The following is a 25,776-nucleotide window of genomic DNA, read 5'->3' on the forward strand; positions in this document are numbered from 1 at the left end:
CCAGGTAGATGGCACAGGAGAAACATCTTAAGTCAGAGACTGCTAGAGCAAACTGGCTTCCCGGAAGTCACATGAGACTGTAAGGTGGTAACACACTATAGGGTAGATTCAATAACAAAAAAAAAAAAAAAAAAACGACCAGAGATTACTGTGACTAATTAAATGGAGGTTGAGGACACTTTGGTCACTGCAGGAAACCTGTGCAGACCGGCAATGTTTTGCCCATGCACGTACTTAACCTTCCCCTCCTCGGGCACCTGGCTTTGCTCATGGAGATGCGGCACCAGGTTCTTGGGGTTCCCAGCCTGCCTTGCGCTACTCTTGGCGGGAAAGCTGACCTCGCTGGGGGTCAAAGGCTTCTTCCGGGCGCTTCTTCCGGTAACCGTTGAAGGGAAGCGCATGCGCGTTGGGCAAAGAGCGTGCTTCGCGCTTCGCGCGGCGCTCTCCTGGTCACTGGTCCCTCAGACGTTTTGTAATATATATGTTTGTGTCTATTTTCCTTTATTAATTTTATTAGTAGTAGTAATATTTGCTTTTAAATCTCTTTTTCTGTCACCGGCTGCTTACTTTTAAGTTTCTTAGAGTCTTAAAGGCGAAACATTCGGGGGAAAATGTATACTTAGAGGTCTTTGAAAATAGGTTACCTCACGGCTTCCTCAGGAGAAATTTAAATGTTTACAGTAAATAGACTCTTCTGTGAACTTTTCTAGTTGAATTGTCTGCTGAGGAAAAATGAAGTTGGGGCCGAAAAAGAATGGAAACAGCAAAATGACAAAGTTATCATTGAGAAACCAGACTCCGTAAAAAAAAAATAAAAAAAAATCTAGGGTATTTTCTGTTTGCCTTTTATGGTTGTTCCACAGAGTAGGCTTCTCTCCGGAGCCGGACTACAAGCTCAGTGAAGGAACGTTACCGGACTCGCTTATTTTGAAACTACAAATTTAAAACAAAAAATTAAAAGATTGTTGTACAGGGTTTGGCAGGGGCAGTTTTTCAATCCCTAGTACCTACCTGTACAACGTTGTTAATGCTTGAATACTATTAAGTGAAGAAAAAAATAGGAGATTATGCTTTTCTTAAAAGGTCTTTGAGCCCAGGTCGGTTGCTCAGTGGTTAGAGCGTCTACCCATGCACCGCAGGGATCCCGGCCAAAGGCGCGTCCCTGGGGGAGGCAACCAATCCACGTCTCTCTCTCTCTCTCTCTCTCTCTCTCTCTCTCTCTCTCTCTCTCTCTCTCTCTCTCTCTCTCTCCCTCCCTCCCTCCCTCCCTCCCTCCCTCTCTCTCTTCCTCTCTTCCTCTCTTCCTCTCCTCAATTCTACTTAAAACCTGTGGAACTCCCCGCCGCACCCCCCCCCCAAAAAAAAAAGCTCTTTTAAAGAGCTTTCTTAACCCATTTTATGTGAGGCTTGCTAGTAAAATGGCTTAAAATTAGGACCTTACAAAATAGGGCAAAAGGAATGTTTTTGAAGATTCCATTTTAAGTAAAGGAATCCCCTCATTTAGCCACCTATCATTCTTCCTGCCTTTGTAGGTAGTAAACTAGAATAGGGTAAAAAAATAAGGTCTGAAGTTAAAGCTTGTATTTGTATCTCAAGGGTGAATTAGAGAAAATACTTCTCAGAAGATGGCCACTGCACAACTGCAGGGAACACCCATGGTATGAATTTTTTTGTTTATTTGTATTTTAATACATATTAATTTATCTAATTTTATTGTGTCTTTAAGTCTCAGCTATTTTTATATTTGAAAATTAGAGCCAACTGTTTGAGTGAGGGTTTAATGAAATCAGAAAAATCCATGTTTTAAGAAATGAAGATTTTTTTTGCTAAACTATTTTGAATGAATGGAAAATCCTATTGGATGGTGGATGCCTCGTGGTCAATGGCCAGTTCAAGGTCAGTTCACATTAGGTTCTGTTGCTCTGATGAAATTATCATTCATAGGGTCCACTCCTAAAAATGTTCATGGCCCCACAAAGGTAAGATTGCCATCTTTGCACAGCCCTCGCCTTGCACAGTGTTTTCTGTCTGTGCAATGAGTGCTTTTTTTATTTTATTTTTTAATATTTTTTTATTGATTTTTTTACAGAGAGGAAGGGGGAGGATAGAGAATTAGAAACGTCGATGAGAGAGAAACATCGATCATCTGCCTCCTGCACACCTCCTACTGGGGATGTGCCCGCAACCAAGGCACATGCCTCTGCCACAATCGAACCCGGGACCCTTGAGTCCACAGGCCAACGCTCTACCCACTGAGCCAAACTGGTTAGGGCCAGTGAGTGCTTTTTATATGGCCTTGAGGCTGCTGCCTGGAGGCACCTTCCTATCACAGAAGCCACACTGCTTCCTGCGGACTATTTACTAGGTTAGAAATTCTTGGGGAAAGCACGGAGCTTTTGCAAGATTAGGTCTACAATTTCAGAAAGACTTCCCTTTAGTAAATGAAATGTCTCGTTTTCTTTGAATTTAGAGTGAATTGGTATTTCCCAGCAAGATTCCGACTGAGCAGCAGTCCTTGATGCTGGTGAAGAGGCTCCTAGCGGTTTCTGTGTCCTGCATCACGTATTTGAGAGGAATATTTCCAGAATGTGCTTATGGTTCAAGATATCTAGATGGTAATATCACGTTTATTTTAAAACTTCCTTTAAGCATAGTTATTTTTACAATGGCTTGCTCTAAAACTATTTTTTTACTTAGAGATTTTGCTTTTTTAATAAGTTTTATTGAGATATAATTCACACACCTGACAATTCACTCATTTAAATTGCACAATTGAGTGATTTTTAGATGTTCAAAGGGATATGCAACTATCACCACTGTCATTTTTAGTAAATTTTCATTACTCCCAAAGAAACTCCATGCCCATTAAGTCACTCTCACTTCCCTCAGCTTCCCCTCCTAAGCAACCACCAATCTGTTTCCTGTCTCTATGGGTTTTTCTATTCTGGACATTTCATATAATTGCAACCATATAATATGTGGCCCTTTGTGACTGGTTTATTTCTCTTAGCATAATGTTTTCAAAGCTCATCCATATTGTATCATGGATTAGTACTTTATTCTTTTTTATTGATGAATGATACTCCATTAAATGGTCCTGTCACAGTTTATTTATCCATTCATCAATTGATGAATATTTGGGTTGTTTCCACGTTTTGGCTATTATAAATAATGTCACATTTGTGTACAAGTTTTTGTGTGGACATCTAAGTGTTGTTGTTTTTTAAATATTCAATACCTTTGATTAATATAAATTTTTTTCTCAGTTTCTCAAGTATAATTTTACCTGACATTACTCTTACAATGATGAAGTAAATAGATAAAAATATTGTATTATTTATAGCTTTATACAGTGGTAGTGATTGTTCTATTGTAAAAATGCCTAATACAGCCAATTTATATATTGCCCAGCACATATATGTATGCAATATTGTGGCTAATGTTGTGTATCAGCTATGTGTGCGTGATATATTAAGCACTATGTTATGTATGATATTTTGCAATTCACATTAAAGGCCTATGAGTTAGATATTATCCCTGTTTTTCAGATAAAGAGCCTGAGACTGAGAGATCTTTTCAGTTCTTTCCACTGTATTACATGTTCCTTCTTTGCAGGGCTCTAATCAGTTAACTTCTTGGCCTTTTACAAGTATTCTATTAGGATAAGCATCATAGCAAATATTTTAAGACTCTTGGATAGCAATGCCGTGAAAGCATTAAGTGTAACTTTAAGTATTCTATAGCTTTTAAAAATGAAAAATTTCTACCTATCAACATGCACCCTTAATCCTTATGTTATCATTTTATAATAAGGATAAAAAGTTTATTTCCATATAATCTTTCTTCCTTTAATTATATTAATACTAATCATCTGAGAGTTCATTGACATTAATAATATACTGACTAGGGGCCCAGTGCATGGATTTGTGTACCTTGAAAGGAACTGTGGGTGGTAGGGCTCTCGTGGGCACAGGAGCAGGTCTTGGCCCATCCTCTGTGCTCCCGCCCAGTCCCTCCTGGTGAGGCCCCCAGTCCCCTGTCTGTCAGCAGCTCCGCTCCCACTTCTGCCGCTTCCACAGGCTGATGGCACCAGCCCCACTCCCACCTGCTGAACGCATGGAGCTATTGGGGCCAGCACCAGCAGCGAGTGTGAGTGGAGCTGGTACCATGAGCAGGTACAAGAGGTGGCTGCTACCTCGATTGCCCCTCAAGAGCAGAGGGAGGTGGAGAAGCCCTAAGGGGCAATTGGAGTGGCAGCTGCCACTTGCACCCACTGATGCGGTAAGCGATCTGGGCGCCAGCTGTGGGTGGGAGCAGGTGAGAGCACTGGGTGGGACTGCAGCTCGCAGGAGCAAAGAATTTTCAGTAACCACCAGAGGCTCACCCCAATGACTGCAACCAGCGCCCTGCCATGGTCTGGTACCCCTGCTCACCTGCTCCACCATACTACTGTGGCCAACTCCTGCCATGTTCTGCACTCACCCTCTGGTGGTCAGCACAAGTCACATGGACCGGTTGTTCTGCCTTTCAGTCTATTTGCTTATTAGCCTTTTATTATATAGAACTAGAGGCCCTGTGCATGAAATTTGTGCAGGGGGCATAGCCAGGGCAGCTTGCCTCCTTGCCTTGGCCCTCACAGCTCTGGCTTCATCTGGAAGGTCATCCGCAAAGATGTCTGGAAAGTCATTCGGCTATCCAGTCTAATTAGCATATTACACTTTTAATATTAAACTAGAGGCCCGGTGCACGACATTTGTGCACTGGTGGGGTGGGGGAGGTCCCTCAACCCAGCTTGTGTCCTATCGCAGTACGGGAGCCCTCAGGGCCTAATCCTTAGCACACAGTAAAGGTGGGAAAGGTTCCCGTCACTGCCACTGTACTTGCCAGCCCTCAGCCCAACTGTGGCTGAGTGGCGCTCCCCCTGTGGGAGCACACTGACCACCAGGGGGCAGCTCCTACATTGAGCGTCTGCCCACTGGTGGTCATTTAGCATCATAGCACTGGTAGTTCCACCGTTTGGTTGCTTTGTGTATTACCCTTTTATTATATAGGATTATTATAGATAATACACAGCTAAAGAACATAATCTCCGCTTTAAATTTCTAGTTGTTTACTAATCTTAAGTAGCTCTAAATATATATTATAATTTTTATGTTTAGATCTTTGTGTCAAAATTCTGAGAGACGATAAAACTTGTCCAGGAGCTACACAGTTAGTGAAGTGGTAAGTAAAATAATACCTAATAATAGGATTTTTAAAAATTAAATCACATTTTTTGTACTTTGGATACATTTCAGTGTTTAACCCAATTTTAGCAATTCCCCTTTAACCTTGGATACTATTTTTGCAGGTCTTTGGATTTTTGCATTAAATTTTTTCTTAATTTTATGCTCCATGTGAGCTTCATTTTCCCATTATTGTTCCCCACAAATAGTAGGTCAGATATTTTACTTTTTATTTTTTTTAATATATTTTTTATTGATTTCAAAGAGGAAGGGAGAGGAAGGGAGATATAGAAATATCAATGATAAGAGAGAACCATTGATCGGCTGCCTCCTGCACACCCCACACTGGGGATGGAGCCTGAAGCCCAGGAATGTGCCCTGACTGGGAATGGAATCATGACCTCCTGGTTCACAGATCAATGCTCAACCACTGAGCCACGCTGGCCAGGCTGAGGCCAGATATTTTATATCTTCCCTTCCATCCATATCAGTATTTTATATTTCTGCCATTGTTTGTTTTTATTATTTTACTAAGACAGGAGCTTTAATAAGAAAATTTTATATTATTTAGTTATGAGATAATGAGATTTGTTAAAAGAATTATTTTCTGGAAATGCATTCAATCTAAAAATGAATCCTTAATTATTTTTTTAGGATGCGAGGATGCTATGATGCTTTACAGAAAAAATATGTAAGTCAATCTCTCTTTATCCTTTTTTCCCATAATTTATTCTACAAATGTAACATTAATTACCATGTAGTAAAACATTAATTTAAACTAACTTGAGCATAGGACAGTTCAAATTACTGAAAAGCCTAAACATTTGAATATTTTAAAGATCAATATTCCCCTCATTTAAAACTAATAGAATTACTATATCACAGATTTTGCCAAGACAGTTGTGGTTGTTAACACACATTAATTTACAAAAACAATGAATTAAAAGGTCTTTAAATAGTTTACTAATGCCCAGCCAGTGTGGCTCAGTGATTGAGCATAGATCTATGAACCAGGAGGTCATGGTTCGCTTTCCAGTCAGGGCACATGCCGGGGGGTTGTAGACTCAATCCCCAGGAGGGGTTGTGCAGGAGGCAGCCCATCAATAATTCTCTCGTTCTTCCTCTCTGAAATCAATAAAAATATTTTTTAATAAATAAATAAAATAGTTTATTCATTAGTTGCACATGCCTTCTATGCTCTTATTTATACTAATAACTTAATAATTTCTTCATTCAAAATAAATTTCCATTAGTCTAAGTTATATTGTCACAAATTCTGAATTAGTGAAATTTCAATTAATAAAGTTTTAATATAGACCATGAGCCTTATAGTTAGAATATTTTTATATCAACATATACAAAGAAGTGAAATAAAATTGTGAGAAATGTAGAATTTTATCTATGGTCACTAATCTCCCTCATTAAGGCATTAAATATTTAATGTTTATTAAATATTGAGTGCCTATTGTGTGCTAGACACATAGGAGCTAGGTAAGCTAACAGTGGTCAAAAAGATAAAGAGGGTCCCTTCTGTAGAAGGAAAACAGTCAAATAAGTCAGATAAATGTAATTAAAATTTTTAGGAAAAAATATGTGACAAATGAAAGGTGAGGTAACTTTAGATGGGGTGGTCAGAGGAGCTGTTGTGAGGAGGTGGGATTTAAGCTGATACTTAAATGAGAATAAACCAAGCAGGCAATGATGTTAGGGAGAGAGTATTCCTAGCAGAGCAGCAAATTCAGAGCTGGAGAGGAGTTTGGAGAGTTCAAGGAACAAAAAGGCCAGTATGATTGGAGTGCAATGAACAGTGTAGAGTGGCAGGAGATGAGCTTGGAGAAAGAGAGAGGGCAAGAGCATTCACAGCTATGTAGGTAAAGAGTTGGAATTTTACTTTAGGTTCAAATAAAATTCATTTGAAGATATTGAGTAGAAGTGTAACATTATTTGATTTATATGTTAAACTAGAAATCACTCTGGCTGCTATTTAGAGAATATACTGTAGAAGTAGAATAAGATTGAAATTAAGGAGAATAACACTTTAATCTATTATTACAATACTGGGGTGGGGGGGAAAGGAGAAGAACTAGTGGCTTAGACCAGGATAGCAGAAGAAAAGTAAAAAAAAAAAAAAAAAAAAAAAAAAGATTTAGGATATGTTTCATAGTAGAATTGATTGGACTTAGTGGTAGATTGGTTCTGGAGTATTAGCAAAAGATCTAAATCAAGGATGACTCTTAGATTTTGGCAGGTTACCTGAGTGAATGATTTCCTATGATTCTCTGTTCTGTGGTCTCAAAAGCCTCTTTCCTTTATTAAATGAACAGAACCCTGAATCCTGTATTTTTTCTCCTTTCAAAGTTTGTTTTCACATTGGAAAGCTTTAATGTGTTCTTTCACAATGTTTATTTTCCTTGTAACTGGCAGTAATGCTCCTGTTTGCTTAAGCAAATAACATGAATTTCATCCTTCAGTAAGTTAACTATTTTAGGGAATAGAGAAAGATATGTAACGTATATGTTGCTCTATATGCATCATAGAAAGCCTATTTTCTGCTAAATTATTTCTTATTAGGAATAAATGTTGAAATAGACAGAATTCTTATGATCCATCATGAAAAAACATTTTATACAATAAGAGTAAGATTTTTGTTCTTTGTTGTATTTCAGCTAAGGATTGTTGTTCTAGCTGTAAGTATTTTTAAATTGTTATTTTTTAAAGACTGTCAAATTCTACCTTGCTTAATTAAGTAATACTAAAACCATCAATTAATTATGTCATTTTATTCAAGTAACTAACTGATCTATTCCATGGGGGAAAAGTATCAAATTAATATTTTAGGGGGTTGTTTTGTATTTTATCTTACTGAGTTCATGTAATAGTTTAGTCTAAACAACTAATTTAGTTCTCCTTGAATACTTAGCTTTGTCTCACTCAATTGTAAATTACTTTAAAATAGGTATACACCAATCCAGAAGACCCTCAGGTAACTCTGCTTAAGTTACTAAAGAAGCATAATGCTTCTAATATTTAAAAAATAACTTAAAATTATATAATATCTTATGCTTTTAATTGTGTTTTAATCAATGCACTTTCACATATATTTTCAAGTTTAAACTTCATAAAGACTTTTGAGGTAAAACAGGATTTGTATTATCATTTTCAAACAAATTAATACACTTACTACAAGAGAGATTATGTGACTGATCCTAGGTCACAAAGCCACAGACCATTTGAAATAACTTAAATATCCTGACTACTGTTTCTTTACAGTATTCCTTTTATAGAATTACTAGAGAACTGGTACACCAAATTCTTGCACTTGGGTGGGGGTGAGGGTGTCCCCCAGCCTGGCCTGCGCCCTCTTGCAGTCCAAGAGCCCTCAGGGGATGTTCCATTGATGGCTTAGGCCCGCTCCCCAGGCCGGCAGCTGGGTATCCTTAACACTGCCACGGAGATGGGAGAGGCTCCAGCCACCATCACTATGCTCACCAGCCATGAGCCTGGTTTCATGGGAGTGCACTGACTACCAGGGGGCAGCTCCTGCGTTGAGCATCTGCCCTTTGGTGGTCAGTGCGAGTCATAGCAATAGGTGGTTCTGCTGTTCAGTCAATTTGCATATTAGCCTTTTATTATATAGGATGAAAGGGGTTGAGTTTGAGAAAAACAAAACTCCTTCTTAAACTTTGATATTCATCCCAATTCAGTCACATCCACCAGTTCATCTAATAATTCAAGTAGGGATTACAAGAAATGAAAAGAAAAACCAGAAGATAAGAAACTGGGGGTGGAGGGACCTCTTGATTGCCTACTCTTTTTTTATCTATTTTTTTTTTTATTGATTTTAGAAAGGAAAGGAGAGGGAGAGAGAAACATCAATGATAAGAGAGAATCATTGATCAGCAGCTTCCTGCACTCCCCCTACTGGGAACCAAGCCCAGAACACTGGCATGTACCCTTGACAGGAATCGAACCTGGGACCTTTCAGTGCACAGGCCGCAGCTCTATCCATGGAGCCAAACCAGCTAGGGCTGATTGCCTACTCTTATTAGACTCTGTTCTTTGGGGCTTTCTATGTGATATCTCATTAATTCATCACAACCTTTGTGAGGTAACTACCATTATCATCTCTACTTTATAAATAAGAAAACCTAGATAAAAGGTTTCTTGCCTATGTTCACAGTGACTGAACCAGAGTTTGGACCAAAGAAGTTCAGTTCCTGATCTGGGTGCTTAACCATTACATTATACTTGTTATAACACAGTGTTTTACTCAGTCATGGAGAAGCAGATTTTTCTTTCTTTTTTTTTTTTTTTAAGAACTGATTCCCTTCCCTCTGGAGCACTGAAATGTAAAGAATGCAATAAAAGTACTAGAGTTTCGAGAGGGCTGGGAGCGTGTCTTTTCGTTAATATTCATGCCTTAATATATATGTCCATGGAGACAAAATCATATGGTCAAAGGCTATGATTAGTTGATTGTTCAGAAACTAACTGTTCAGAAATATGTTCATTTATTTTCAGATTTCTTTTTTAATCAAGCAACCTACATGGCTGCTTTTTATTTTTAGATGTTTTATAGTTACACGTTTTTTCTTTCAATAAAAGAGATACCTTGCTGATAAACTAATATCTAATGCTTGTTGTGCTAGGCACTTCATTAAGGGCTCTGTATAAATTATCCCACTTGATAAATATTGACAACTATCAATGAGATAGGTACTATTTTCAACCCCTTTCATTAGGTGGGGAAACTGAGACTTAGAAAGCTTAAATGGCCCAGCCTGCATGGTTCAGTGCTTGAGCATTGACCTATGAACCAGGAGCTCATGGCTCAATTCCCTGTCAAGACACATGCTCAGGTTGTGGGCTCAGTCCCCAGTAGGGAATGTGCAGAAGGCAGCCAATCATTGATTCTCTTTCATCATTAATGTTCCTATCTCTTCCTCTCTGAAAGCAATAAAAATACATATATTTTTAGAAAGCATAAATGATTTGCTTGTGGTTACAGTATAGCAAGAATTGAAGGCCTGTACTTTATTGTTCTGCTAAAGTAAGAGATATGCTGCCTCCCTCCCTTATCTGTCTGCCAAGGAATTCCTTCTCTCTGATATATCTAACATACATTGCAATGAATAGAATAAATTTTTCTCCAAGATTGAAGCCCTAAACCCCAAACCATGGTAATCAACTATTGGGACTTTAAAGTTTCAGTGAACCAATAGGGATTAATATGGCAGAAAAAATTATTAGGTAAACTTGAGGCCTGGTGCATGAAAATTCATGCACTGGAGTGGGGGTCCCACAGCCCGGCCTGCTCCCTTTCACAGTCCGGGAGCCCTCAGGGGTGGGAGGCAACCTGGCCTCGATCAGGAGAAGGCAATGCCCCATCACACCTCTGCTGCTGCCATTGCCGGCGGTGCAAGCCTCAGCCGGCCCTGGTTAACTGAGTTTCAGGCGGCCCTGGGTGGCTGGGCAGCCAACATCTAAGGCTTGCCTGTGCCTCAGGCCAGCCCTGGGAGGCTGAGGAGACTGGGGGACTCTGGAGGCAGGCACTTGGAGTGGCTGGGCCTGCCTGGGGATGGCCCTGGCCTTGCTGTGCGCCTGCCACCCCTGCAGGGCTGAGGGGACTGGGCACCGCCATCTTGTGGCTGTGGGTGCTGCCATATTTGAGGGTGTGGCAGTTAATTAGCATATTCCCTCCTTATTAGCTGTGAGTGTAGCCATCTTTCAGGGCAGGGCAGTCAATTAGCATATTACCTCCTTATTGGCTTTAGGCACCACCATCTTTGAGGGTGGGGCAGCAATTAGCATATCCCCTTATTAGCTGTGGGTGCCACCATCTTTGCAATGGCATGAAAGCCAATATTCCCTCTTTATTAGATAGGATATTAAGTCATACAAAAGCAGTATATAGCTACTTGGCTTCCAGTACTGTATATCAGATACATAACTGCAGTGTTTTCTACTTAAGACAATTTCAGAATGTTACCAATTTAAATTCAAGTACAGCGGGAATGGACCAGTCATGGACTTCATAAGGTATTATTCTATAGTTTTCTTTTCTTATGACAGATTACCATTTATTCATATTAATACTATATAACTAAACTTCAGGATTAATTTGGAACTTTTCAGACATTCCCAATTAACCATCAAGGTGTAGCTGTACCAAATATCCTTGGAGTTGCTGTAAACCAGGATTCTGTGGCTAATTATGTTATTTTAATGGTGAAACAGAGCCAAAGAGTATGAAAGCTATTGTATGCTTGAGTGATTATAAATATAATTAAAATCCAAGGTTGGTTTTCTTCAAACATCTTATATAAAATAAATGTTTATTTATGTAAAATTAAGATACTAGTTTATAATAATAATTTTTTAATAATAATGACATTTTATGGTTTCTTTCAACTTCACAATGCTATAATAGAAATAAGAATCTCAAATAAATGTGAAGCTATGTTATTAGAAGCTACAGGTGTCATAAAATAATGTGTGATTCTCTCCTATTAACAGTCAAAGCACTGAATCTAGTATGTCATATGCTGACACCAAGAAAGCAAGTATTCTCCTCATTCGCAAGATGTATGTTCTAATGCAAAATCTGGAACCTTTACCTAATGATGTTTGCTTGACCATGAAACTTTTTTACTATGATGAAGGTACTATTTGTAATACATACTGTTTTATTTTTTAAATATATATTTTAATTGATCTCAGAGAGAAATGGGGAGGAGAGAGAGAGAGAAACATCAATGATGAGACAGAACCATCACTCATCTGCCTCCTGCACGCTTTACACTGGGGATTGAGCCTGAAACCTGGGCCTATACTCGGACAGAGAATCAAGCTGTGACCTCCTGGTTCATAGGTCAATACTCAAACACTGAGCCACTCTGTCTGGGCTGCAATACATACTGTTTTAGTATTGTTGAAATGATTGGTTTTCATCCCATATGTTTTTAAGGATCTAAATTGTTATATACTTTTTTGAAATCACAAAATTTACATTTAATATCAACATTTGGAAAAAAATTGAAAAAATGGGCATTAAATAATACACAGACTTCTCCACTGATAATAACATAACATATCTGCGAATTACAGTCTTACTCATAATTAAAGAAATGAAACAGATACCATTTTTCACTTATTAGATCAGCAAAATTTGTAAACATTATTGGCAAGGGTGGGGGGGAAGCAGACATTTTTATACACTCTTAAGAGAATATGCATAGGTACAACATTTTTCAATAACAATTTGGCAGTATTACAATTTTAAATGCACATTGCCTTTAATCCAAAAGTTCTATAGCTAGGAAAATATCTTAGGACTATACTTACACAAATATGTAAGTTATATATATTAAGAATTTTCATTATACTATTGATTAAAACAGGAGCAAACTGAAAACAACTTTGAGTGTCCTTCATTGGAGGATTATGTAAATAAATTATGGTGCATCTATATAATAAAATACTGTGCAAGCTATTAAAAAGAATGCACTGGCCGAGACCGGTTTGGCTCAATGGATAGAGCATCGGCTTGGGGACTGAAGGGTCCCGGGTTCGATTCCGGTCAAGGGCATGTACCTTGGTTGCAGGCATATCCCCAATAGGCGGTGTGCAAGAGGCAGCTGATCGATGTCTCTCTCTCATCGATGTTTCTAGCTTTCTATCCCTCTCTCTTCCTCTCTGTAAAAAATCAATAAAATATATTTTTTAAAAAAAAATAAATTAATTAATTAAAAGAATGCACTGATAGCCCATCCAGTGTGGCTCAGCAGCTGAGCATCAATCCAGGAATCAAGAGGTCATAGTTTGATTCAGAGTCAAGGCATAAGCCTGGGTTGCAGGCTCAATTCCCAGTGGGGGCGGGGGGGGGGGGTGCAGGAGGAAGCCAATCATTGGATGTTTCTCTATTATCAATGTTTCTATTTCTTTCTCCCTCTCCCTCTCCCTCTTCTCTTTACAAATCAGTAAAAACATGAAAAAATTACTTTTAAAAATGTGCTGATAAGTTAGTCAAGAAATATTAAAACATTTAAAGGATGGTAAAAACAGGTTGGCACAAGTATGATCTTATTTGTGTTTTAAGTATACATATATATATGAATATATATGGGATATTATAAATTTTATATGCAAAATCTATATTTTCTAAAAGAACATAAAGCAACAACATAAAAACTACTGGCATTTATTAAATACTTACTATGTGCCAGTCCTGTTCTGAGCATTTTACACACTTTAATTCATTTAATACCCACAATTACCCTATGAGGTAGGTCCTGTTATTTTCCCCATTTGACAGATAAGTAAATCAAATCAAGGATGATAAATAATTTTCTCAAGATCACAGTCAGTGAAGTGAAAAAAAAAAGGTTAATTTTAGGGAATAAAATAAGAACTTGGAGGCAATAGGAGGGTGATTTTTACCTTTTATTGTATTTAAAATTTCTTCAATCTGCATCTATTTTTAATACAATAATATTTTCTTCAATTTCATGAACAGCACAGTTTATACTTACTTTTTTGCAGTTACACCCCCAGATTACCAGCCTCCTGGTTTTAAGGATGGTGATTGTGAAGGAGTGATATTTGAAGGGGAGCCTATGTACTTAAATGTGGGAGAAGTCCCAACACCCTTTCACACCTTCAAAGTAAAGGTGACCACCGAGAAAGAACGAATGGAAAATATTGATTCAACTGTATTATTTCCAAACCAGTTAAAAACGCCATTTCAAAAAATTCTCATGGACGGAGATGGTCCAGAAGATGAACAGGAGCAGTATACATCTGTAGGTGTATTTAAAGAAATATAAAGTACAGTAGTAATAAATGTTTGTCTCAATGAGGACTTTAATAGCTCTTGTTAATATTTGTATAAATACTGTATCATAAACATAAACTCAAGGTTGGAAGGCACCTTAAAGAAGGTATAGGCTTGTTTTAAAGGACAAATTATAAAAATATACAACTTTCTCAAAATATATTCTGGTTCTAAGAAACCCTAGATCTTGTTGTTTGAGGGCACTAAATTAGAAATGTTCACACAATAAGCTGCCACTTTTATAGCTCCGGAATTTCCACACAGATATTAGCATACACTCTGAATATGCCTCAACCCATTTTGAAAATTCAAAATGTTTTAATGCTTTTTATCTTTATACAAACAATAGAGGCCCGGTACACAGATTCATGTACTAGTGGGTTCCCTCAGCCTGGCTTGTGCCCTCTCACAACCCAGGACCCCTTGGGGGATGTCGGACTGCCGGTTTCCTGATCCTCGGCAGTCTGACATCCCCAGCGATGTAGCAGTGCTTGAAGTGGCAAGCGGCCAGGGAGGAGCCCCAGTCCAGGCTGGGTACCAAGCACCTCCCGCTCCCGCTCATCCCAGTTCCGCTGCCCCTGCCATCGCTGCCGCTTGATAAACTCATTGAGCAGTGCTCTCGCTGTGGGAGCACACTGACCACAGGGTGTGCTCCTGCGTTGAGTGTCTGCCCCATGATGGTCAGTGTGCATCAAAGCAACCAAACGGTTGGCCAGTCAAACGGTAGACAGGTTGCTTATTTAAAAGTGCAACAAGTTAGAATGAAGCCTGGAATGGTCCTAGAGAACCAGCCAACCACCTGACCTTCCCTAATAGTGGGGAGCATAGTTTGGTCTCTGAAGCATAGTCTGAAAACCACTGATCTAGTCCACTTCCCCAACTAATGCTGGAACCCTTTTTACAATATTATAAGCTCTGCTTGAATTTCTTTAGGGCCTGGAGAGTCAGTCCTGAAGCAGCCTGGAGTTCCTAGAGGAAAGAAAAAGTCTTATTGTTGTCCTCTTATACCTAGCACTTAGATTTACAAGTGTGCATTCTCAGTAGTATTGGTTGAATGAATGGATGAATATAAGTATAAAAAAGCTTATGTTGTTTTGCCTCACTCCAAGAAAATCTTTCATCATTAACATAATTTTCTTTAATCTCATCTTTGTTGTTTTCTCTTGTCTCATTTTATTCTAAATTGGTACCTCAGTTCTGATTATTCTGATTTAGGCTTTGTGCCCACATCCTTACAAATAGAAAAATTTCATTTTCAACCAATACAGTTAAAGAAGAAATATTTCTCCTAAAAACTAAACCGCAGTCTTACTTTATAAACAAATATGTCTGGGATTAATGTAGCATTCTTTAAAATATTTAAAGCTTGGCCCTGGCCCTGTGGCTCAGTTGGTTTAGTGTTCTTCCATGCACCAGGAGGTCACTGGTTCAATTCCCAGTCAGGACACATGCCTGGATTGCAAGCTCCATTCCCCACCCTTCCCCACTCCACCCCATGCAGGAGGCAGCCTATCTGTTTCTCTCCCTCTCCTTTACCTCTAAAATGAATAAAAACATATTTTAAAAAAATACTTAAAGTTCTTTGACATATGTCACATAGGGAATAATACTTATAAAGTAGACATTAAACCTGTTCAGAGTATATGCTAACATCTGTGTGGAAATTCCAGAGCTATAGAAGTGGCAGCTTGTTGTGTGAATATGTCTAATTCAGTGCCCTCAAACAGTAAGATCTAAGGGTTCTTAGAACCATTATACATTTTGAGAAAATTATGTATTTTTATCACTTGTCCTCAAATCAACTCTGTAAAATATTTTATACTTTGGATAAATAAGTTGCTTTGTTATAGTAATTATACGACCACTTTATTTCTAGCAAGGAAGTTGTAGTCTGTTATACTAGAGGCCAGGTGCATGAATTCATGCATAGGTGGGGTCCAGCCCACCTGCCCCGATTGGCTGATCGGGCCAGCCTGGGGGGAGGGGCCGAGAGCAGTTGGTGGGCCCACCCCGCCCCCTGGTTGAACTCCCAATGGAGGGTGAATTTGCATATTAGCCTTTTATTATATAGGATTTAAACTTCACAGGAAAAAAAATTTTGTTTAAATAGGTCTACCAAGTTGTTTTAGTTTCTTTTTGAAATGTGTCATTTTCCCCCCCACATATAGGATGATTTTGACATTGAAACAAAAATAGAAGAGCAGAAAAAAAATCCTAGATCTTCTGAACTTGGAGGTACGAAGTTAATGTAAATATAGATTAATTCACTTCTAACTCAATTTTATGCTTTTAACTTTTTTTTTCTTTCCAGAACCAAGTTTAGTTTGTGAGGAAGATGAATTTATGAGATCTAAAGAAGGTCCAGAGCTTTCAGTTTCTCATTCTCAGGTATAAACTTGATAGTTCCATCTTACTTTTAATTTATTTTGTTTTTCATATTTTTATTTTTTATTGATCCTCACCCAATGATATTTTTTCATTGATTCTTAGAGCTCAGAGAGAGAAACATTTATGTGAGAGAGTCACATCTATTGGTTTCCTTCCGCTTGGGGATCAAGCCTGCAACTGAGGTACATGCCTTGACCAGAAATGACTCTGGGACCCTTCAGTCCACAGGCCGACACTCTATCTACTGAGCCAAACCCATTAGGGCCTAACTTTTTTTTTTTTTTTTTTTTTTTGAGACTTGTTGCTTATGTGTTTATTTAGTTATTTCTCTGATTTTCTTAATCCAGGTCTTTTAGAAGAAAATTAGGCATTAAGAATACTCATTAACAAAATTTGGGAATTATGTGTTGAAAGTTTTAAGTATATTACAGGTAGATTTGTTTAGTAATCTACATACTGTTCATAGAATCTCAATATTTCAGAGCTAGGTAGAATCTTAAGCAATTATTATATATCACCCTTTGTATTTACAAATGGAATATATAATACATTTTGGTTGCCTTGGAGCAGAACATGTTTAGTTTTGTTTTCCATTTACAATAAAATCTAGAAGTAATATTTAGATAAAATGAACTTGAAAATGTTATTGATGATTGTCCCCTTTTACACAGTCCCTTTTTCCATTGGCAGTGAGCTAAAGTTTTTTTTCCAGAAGAGTAGTGCCTGGTGATGATCATTTGGGACTGTCTCAAATCAGTGAATGGTCAACTGTGAACAGTGTCAGTTTCATATCTTTATATTTGTACTTTTTATGACAGTAAAGACCAACTCAAAATTATTGGTTTCATTGCCTCAACAAACAAGACCCTAAATTTTATATGATTGAATTATTATTATTATTAATATATTTTACTGATTTTTTTACAGAGAGGAAGAGAGAGGGACAAAGAGTCAGAAACATCGATGAGAGAGAAACATCCATCAGCCGCCTCCTGCACACCCCCTACTGGGGATGTGCCTGCAACCAAGGCACATGCCCCTAACCAGAATCGAACCTGGGACCTCTGGGTCCACAGGCCAACACTCTATCCACTGAGCCAAACCAATCAGGGCACGATTGAATTATTTTTAAATATATATTTATTGATTTCAGGGAGGAAAGGAAAGAGAGAGAGAGAGAGAGAGAGAGAGAGAGAGAGAGAGAGAGAGAGAGAGAGAAACATCAGTGATAATAGTGAATCGTTGACTAGGTGCCTCCTGCATCCCCTCACCAGGGATCAAGCCTAAAACCCAACTATGTGCCCTGACTGCCTGACCCTCTGACCCCCTGACAGAGAATCTGACCACTTGGTTCATAGGTCGATACTTAACCATTGAGCATACTGTCCGGATTTTTTAAAAATATATTTTATTGATTTTGTACAGAGAGGAAGGGAGAGAGATAGAAAGCTAGAAACATCGATGACAGAGAGTCATCGATCAGCTGCCTCTTGCACACCCCCTACTGGGGATATGCCCGCAACCAAGGTACATGCCTTTGACCAGAATCGAACCCAGGTCCTTCAGTCCCCAAGCCAACGCTCTATCCATTGAGCCAAACCGGTCTCGGCTATAATTGAATTTTAAAAACCCATTATTGTGTTATGAGAACACATGATTCAATAGGATTATATTATGTTATGTTATGTGTAATTATTTTCTTCTCTAGGTTGAGCAGTTAGTCAGTAAAACATCTGAACTTGTTATGTCTGAAAGCAAAACAAGAAGTGGAAAAATTTTTCAGAATAAAATAGTAAGTGTCTCTTTAGATTGTTTTCCATTCTAACCTTATGATTTCCCCCCATATGTGAGTTTATTTTGCTTATGAACACTTCATTTATTGGACCTATATTTAGTAAGCACCTACTATGTGTCAAATTCTTTACTAGGTGTTAAAAATAACACATAGTTTCTGTTCTTAGCTAAAAGTTTAGTAATTGGAAGTCAACAAGCAGTGGTATAGGGCCTTTATAGCTGTCTGAATAAGCTACATAGAGCCACAAAGGAAAGAATGGTTAATTTCATTGAAGATACATTAGAGAGGGACATCCAGAAAAGGCTTTGAGAAGTGCCACCATTATATACCAGTAGACTCCCAAGTAAATGCCATGTTCCATGTTCCATCTTATAAATGCATTATCTTGTTAATAAGACATTAAAAATGAATGTTTTATATACATCTTGTATAAAATGAATCTCATGTTCTTAAACAAAAAGGCAAACACTGCTTTGTTTTACTTTTTGGTATGAGTTGTATTAAATAGAAACTTGTATTTTATTTTAAACCTTTAAGTTACTCTTAAAGGTTCAGAGGTGAGAAAAAAAAGCATTCTGTAAAATATGCAAAATATTATGTCCAAAAATATAAAACAGTGCACTCTAACAGTGGTATGCTGGAATATTTCTCCCAACTCCTCATTCAGTGACATCATGTTGGCAGCTTGAAATTGGACATGATAGAGTATTTATTTATTTATTTTTTATTTTTTTAATAATAAATCTTTATTGCCGAAACCGATTTGGCTCAGTGGTAGAGCGTCGGTCTGCGGACTGAAAGGTCCCGGGTTCGATTTTGGTAAGGGGCATGTACAGCTGGTCAATGTTTCTCTCATCAATGTTTCTAGCTCTCTATCTCTCTCCCTTCCTCTCTGTAAAAAATCAATAAAATATATTTTAAAAAAATAAATCTTTATTGTTCAGATTATTACAGGTGTTCCTCTTTCCCCACCACCACCCATAGCTCCCCTCCACCTGATTCCCCATCCCACCCCACCCCATGCTGATAGAGTATTTACAGCATGGATATCAGCAAATGCCTCAACCCAAGATTTGTCCCCAGGGAACCAGTTATTAAACATTTACCAGCACATCACTGATTACAGTGCCATTTTTAGGTCTCCTTTTCCCACAACATTCTCAATGGGAAGTTAGAACTGGCATAAAACAGCATTCAAACTAGTCTGCTGATGAAAGCAAAAGATAAAAGAATTTCAAAAATTATTATTTCTAACAGCAAAATGTTCTTCATAGGAAGTTTCTATTTAGGATGAGTATCCTTTTTTTAGGATTTAGGAAGAAAAGCCAGCATTAAAAACAATTATTAGGTAGCCTGGCCAGTGTGGCTCAGTGGTTGGGCATTAATCTATGAATCAAGAGGTCATGGTTCAAAGATTTCCTTATAATGTAACATTAGGATGTTTTGGAACATAAATTCACTTTTGAAATTGCCCATGTTTTTGGATATAAAGTCTGCCAAAAATACTCCTCATTTTGAGAATCATGACTGAATTATGATTAGGAAAGGGCAATAAATAAAAATATTTAATAGTATATATACTAAGGAAGTTATTATTGAAGAGTACATTTCAAGCATCAGGAAATTATGTCCTATTAGAGAATAATAGTAGGATAGATAATAATTTGTCATTCAGTATTCATTTTAAAAACTGAATATCTGACATTATTCACAGTAGTCAAAAGGTAGAAAAAAACATAATTGTCTATCCAAGGATGAGTAGATAAACAAAATGTGGCATATACATACAATAGAATATTATTCAGCTATAAAAAATGGTGTATCAGTACATGCTACAACTTGGATGGACCTTGAAAACATTATGCTAAGTGAAAGAAGTCAGTCACAAAAGTCCACATATTATATAATTACATTTACATGAAAGTCCAGAATAGGGATTTCTATAGATTCATAAAGTCATAGAATTGGTGGAAAAGTGGGGGGATAGATGAGTGATAACTATAAGGGAAGAGGGCTTCTTTTTAGAGTGATAAAAATGTTCTAAAATTGACAATGGTGATGATAGTATAGCTCTGTGAGCTATTATAGAGGTGAATTGCATGGTGTCTGGATTACATCTCAGTAAAGCTGTTTTGTTTTTAAAAAACTTCATATAGTACCTATGGTTAAAAATTGAGTGTTAGTTGTTCGCTGAGAAGTAACCCATTAGTAATTATTCTCTTTTTTTGGAGGCTAATGGAAATAAACCAGTAAAATCTTCTAAAGCAAATCGGAAGAGATGTCAACTAGAATCTGAAAAAACAGTAAGTCTTATGATAATACATAGGTTGAATAAAAGTATCAGAATATCATTATTATGGATTAAATTGAAGATGACAACTATAATATCCCTTGATATACCTCAGAGCTCTGATATCAAAATCATTTAAAAATATATTTGGTTCTGAAAATGGAATAAGTTTAAAATAAGATACAGTATGTTGGTATATTAATTTTCTCCATGTAAATATATAATGTATGATTCCATGAATGATTTGAAGTAGCTGGAGGAATTTATAAAATAAAATCAGTATCAGGAAAACATGAGAATGAGAAAATGAGAGTACAAAAATATTCAAGCTGTTCTATCTAATAAAGAGGGAATATGCTAGTTGGCCCTCACACGGTCACAAAGATGGCAGTGCCGGAGGAGAATCCAAGATGGCTGCTCGGGTAGGCAACTAGCCGCAGCCGCACACAACAATTTCAAAAAATACAATTAAAATATAAAATGGACATTACCCAGAACTACAGGAAAGTCGACTGACTGGAAATCCTACAACAAGAAGCAAGGAGAAAACCAGAAGGAAGCGCGGAGGAGCTGTAAAAGCCTAAGGTACGGAGACACGCGGCGCACGGAGAGGACGGAGCCGGAGAGGAGGGAGGCCGAGTGCCTGGCTGGCGTTCCCAAGCGGGAAGCAGAGAAAAGCTCCAATTGTGCTGGGCCCAGCTCCAACTTCTCTGAACCCCAATTCTAGGCCAGACCCTGGGGACCCAGGCTCACCCATAGGGAGCTGGGCTGTGAGGCGGAACTCCAGGGAACGGCGAGAGGAGGTCCCGGAGGCGCGCACAGTGCTCGCAGAGAAGGGCCGGCCGGCTGTGCCGCGGGATTGCCCTGACGGGAAGGAGACAGGGGCTCCAGACTGCTCTGAACGCCACCTCCAACTCCACTTCCAACTGAACTGAACCCCAATACCGGACTCATTGGGGGAGAGCATAGACAGTTTGGCAGCAGGCGAAAATCGAGGGCACCTTTCTCTCAGAGGCGCTTGCAACAAGTACTGAAGGACCCTGAGTCTCAGGAGTCGCATAGGGCAGGGCGGACGGAAGCCAAGGCTGTAGGCTCCACCCTGAAACCCCGCCCCATCAGGAAAGCTGCCTGCGAAAATGCCTAAACCAAATAGATCACAAACGAAAGAAATGGAGGACAAAAAGCGACTGGATATAGAGTTCAAAACCACACTTATAAGGTTTTTCAAGAGTCTCCTAGAAAAGGCCGATAAAATAAATGAGACCTATGAGGGTATGAAAAGGGATCAACAAGAAATGATAAGGGATCAACAAGAAATAAATAATACATTGTCTGAAATAAAAAATATTTTACAGAGTCCTAAAAACAGAATAGAAGATCGCAAGAATCAAGTCAAAGATTTGGAACATAAAGAGCCAGAAGACACTCCTCTGCAGAAGCTAGAAGGCCAGAGAATCCAGAAAGTTGAAGATGATGTAAGAAACCTCTGGGACAACTTCAAACGATCCAACATCAGAATTATGGGGGTCCCAGAAGATGAAAGAGAGCAAGATATCGAAAACATACTGAAAGAAATAGTGACAGAAAACTTCCCCCACCTGGTGAAAGAATTGGACTTACAAGTCCAGGAAGCACACAGAACTCCAAATAAAAGGAATCCAAAGAGGACCACCCCAAGACAAATCATAATTAAGATTCCAAGAGCAAAAGACAAAGAGAGAATATTAAAAGCAGCAAGAGCTAAGCAGGTAGTTACCTATAAAGGAACACCTATACGATTATCAGCTGATTTCTCAACAGAAACCATGCATGCCAGACGGGAATGGCAAGAAATATTCAAGGTGATGAACAGTAAGAACCTACAGCCAAAGATAATCTATCCAGCAAAGCTATCACTCAGATTCGAAGGTCAGATAAAGAGCTTCACTAATAAAAAAAAGCTAAAGGAGTTCACCACCACCAAACCAGAATTATATGAATTGCTGAAGGGGGTTCTTTCAGAAGAGAAAGTAAATAAAGATAAAAATTATGAACAACAAATACGTAACTATCAACAAGTGAATCTAAAAACCAAGGAAACTAAAAAAAAAAAAATCTAAGGAACAATATTAACTGTTGAATATAATAGAATCAGAGGTATGGAAGGGGAGTGAACTGATGATTCTTGGGGAAAAGGGGAGAGGGAGATGTGGGAAGAGACTGAACATAAATTGTGCACCTATGGATGAGAACAATGGGGGGTGGGGAAAGGACAGAGGGTGGGGTGAGAAGGGGGGAAAGGAACATTTGTAATAATATGAACAATAAAAATTTATTAAAAATAAATAAATAAATAAATAAAGTGACTATCATAAAAAAAAAAAAAAAAAAAAAGATGGCAGTGCCCCTAGCCAATAAGGAGGAAATGTGCTAATTGACTGTCCCACCCTCAAAAATAGTGGCACCCACAGCCAATAAGGAGGGAATGTGCTAATTGATGTTCCCGCCCTCAGAGATGGCGGCATCCACAGCCAATAAGAAGGGAATATGCTAATTGTCCACCCTCAAAGATGGCAGCACCTAGTCCTTTCAGCCCCGCCTGGGTGGCAGGTGTGCAGCAAGGCCGGGCCTGTCTCCAGAGTCCCGCAGACCCCTCATCCCCCAAGCCTTCCAGGGCGGGCCCGAGGTGCAGGTAACCAGGACAGGCTGAGCCTTGCGCTGTCAGCGGTGGCAGCAGCAGAGGTGTGATGGGGCATCACCTTCCCCTGATCGCCCGGTCACTTCCAGCCCCCGAGGGCTCCTGGACTGTGAAAGGGGGCAGACTGGGCTGAGGGACCGCCCCCCCCCCCCACTCCAGTGCATGAATTTTCATGCACCAGGCCTCTAGTTTTATTTATATAAAGCTAAAATTGGGTCACAAATTTGAACTTTCTAAGATCAAAACTAAAGCAGAAATATAAATTTCCAAATCCACGTGTTCCTTAAAAATATGTTATTTCTGCCAAAACCGGTTTTGCTCAGTGGTTAGAGCATCAGCCTGCAGACTGAAAGGTCCCAGGTTCGATTCCGGTCAAGGGCATTTACCTTGGTTGCGGGCACATCCTCAGTAGGCAGTGTGGAAGAGGCAGCTGATCAGTGTTTCTCTCTCATTGATGTTTCTAACTCTATTCCTCTCTCTTACTCTCTGTAAAAAATCAAAAATATATTTTTAAAAAGTTTACATATCTTAAGAAGGGAATGGAATAACTTGACATTTCACTAATATATTAGATTCTTTCGTTTTTCCCAATGTATTAAGCCTTGATTTCTCTCCCTGCAAAATCATAATTCAATTTGTATCATTTGTACGTTTCTTCCAGAAAAAATTGAAGTTCAGTAATTCAGGGAATCTAGTTAGGAATTTTTCTAGTTTGTCATCCAAGTCATTCAAAAGTGTGCATTGAATGTCTACTATTATTAGGCACTGCTAAGTACCAGGGATATAAAAACAAAACATGATTTAAATCTTACATTGTGCCTAGATAGAATGTTTATCTGCAGCTCATTTTATAATCCATTTTCCCTCTCTATCCCCCAAAATATTTTACTATTTTGAAAGCATAATCTTAACTCTATTTACCTACTCCAACAACCCTTATAATTTGCAAATATGTACTTTTCAGCAGCCATCAGAAGATTTAAATATGTCAATAACAAAATTTACCTTACTTTTAAAGAACCCAGGTAACCTACTTTAGGAGGACAGAGATAGGTATAATTTTTTAAAAAGAAGAAAAAAGAAACTCAGAAACATACAAATATATAAAATTAAAGACATTTAAACTGTAAAATACCGGTTCTTACTAGTTGCTTTCTTTTGACAGGTTCTTCATCACATTGACTCTGCTAGTCAAGAGTCAGTGCCAAAAAAAAGAAAGTTTAGTGAACCAAAGGAAGATATATAAAATTATTTTTCTTCTGCATGATTGTAAAGTTCATCTCTACATTTAAAGGACACTATATTACTATTTTAAGGTGTGTTTACCCTATCTCTGGAAATTTATATGTAGTCTTAAGCAGTTAGTACACTAAAATGAATTCTTAGCTATCATATTGTGATCCTTAAACTTACCTAAGACAAATCCAGTAGAACTTTTTAATAAAACCAAAAGAACCATTGTCATAATTGATTCTGTTTATTATCTACTCAATATTGATCTATCTTCCATTTTGGTGAACACTTTCTTTAAACAAACATTAATTTTTTAAGGTCCTCTAAAGCCATTTTGAAACAAATAATGTTTATTTTGCTGTTATATTTTGGAAGAAATTAACTTTTTACTTATGTTAAAACTATACCATTTAACTGGTTTTGTTTGCAACTGGTTTTGTTATTAAAACAATGCTCTTCAGTACTTGGATATAGTGTATTAACATGATAATATATAATGTATAATTGAATATTGGTACTTTATCTTTTTTAAAAAAAATTTTACTATAAGACAAAATAACTGATTTTAAAAGTTTGGCATTTTGCAGAGCATAAATAAAATATTGTTAAGCATCTATATTCTTTCATGGCTTCCAATTTTTATATAATTAGCATGTTTAGGCACCAATTTCGAGATCATTTTGGTAGATATTACTTTGCAAGAGTTGAGCACACTTTCTAGAATTTTTGAGTGGTGGTGTGAGAGACACTGTGCCCTCAGTGAGAAACCCTGGGCATGGTTCCAGCCTTGACCATTTCCTTTGCTTTAGGAACAGAAGACTTAAAACTTGGTCTGCTTGCCTCTTGCAGTTTCAGCAGACATATTCTAAAAACTTACATTATTCAAGGTTTACAGTAACAAGCATTAAATAGAGAATTTAGAAGTGTACCCATCCTGTTTAATGTAAACCAAATAAAGGTCCACAAACTGAGTCACATCAGGCTTTTTTGGAACAGGATAATTAAGAATAAGCTAATTGTCAAACGCAACCAATTTTTAAATGTTTATTTATTATTAGCTTTATTGTATCCCAACACATTTCACGTCATTATACTAGTATACACTGTTACACTGAGACTGACCAACAGGAACCTCTGTCCCTCGGCAGCTGGTGCTGGCTTACTTCACATTTGGATTGGCCGGTTCGATGGGGTTTGGGAGTGCAGGCCTCTCCTCTATTCCACCGAGGTTCCTTCATTGGATTGACCAGCTGTCAGGTTGAACCCAAACCTGCCTCCTTTTAGTGGTGTTTGTCTGGATCGCAACACAATAGCGGGGTGGCGGGGTAGGGGTGA

The 25,776-nt window shown here is 38.1% G+C and overlaps 1 protein-coding gene across 1 annotated transcript; it reads left to right on the top strand.

The window, feature by feature from the left end:
* The first annotated feature begins 1,454 nt into the window (after positions 1-1,454).
* HORMAD1 (HORMA domain containing 1) lies at positions 1,455-25,773 on the top strand. Its single transcript, XM_084865686.1, has 13 exons — positions 1,455-1,658; positions 2,471-2,615; positions 5,160-5,223; positions 5,880-5,916; positions 7,892-7,912; positions 11,197-11,264; positions 11,742-11,887; positions 13,767-14,026; positions 16,227-16,293; positions 16,370-16,446; positions 18,155-18,238; positions 20,473-20,544; positions 24,374-25,773. Exons 1-13 carry the CDS (start codon positions 1,626-1,628, stop codon positions 24,452-24,454), a joined length of 1,155 nt encoding a protein of 384 aa, XP_084721812.1. The 5' UTR covers positions 1,455-1,625; the 3' UTR covers positions 24,455-25,773.
* Positions 25,774-25,776: the final 3 nt, after the last annotated feature.

Source organism: Pipistrellus hanaki (assembly GCF_964339955.1).
Source record: "Pipistrellus hanaki genome assembly, chromosome: 18".
In the NCBI taxonomy this organism is placed as follows: Eukaryota; Metazoa; Chordata; class Mammalia; order Chiroptera; family Vespertilionidae; genus Pipistrellus; species Pipistrellus hanaki.

Excerpts from the sequence above, each read along its gene's own strand:
- HORMAD1 (XM_084865686.1), top strand. The coding sequence starts at position 1,626 with ATGGCCACTGCACAACTGCAGGGAACACCCATG. Across the intron at positions 14,027-16,226 it reads AACAGGAGCAGTATACATCT|GATGATTTTGACATTGAAAC; the intron begins GTAGGTGTATTT and ends CCCCACATATAG. Across the intron at positions 20,545-24,373 it reads AACTAGAATCTGAAAAAACA|GTTCTTCATCACATTGACTC; the intron begins GTAAGTCTTATG and ends TTCTTTTGACAG.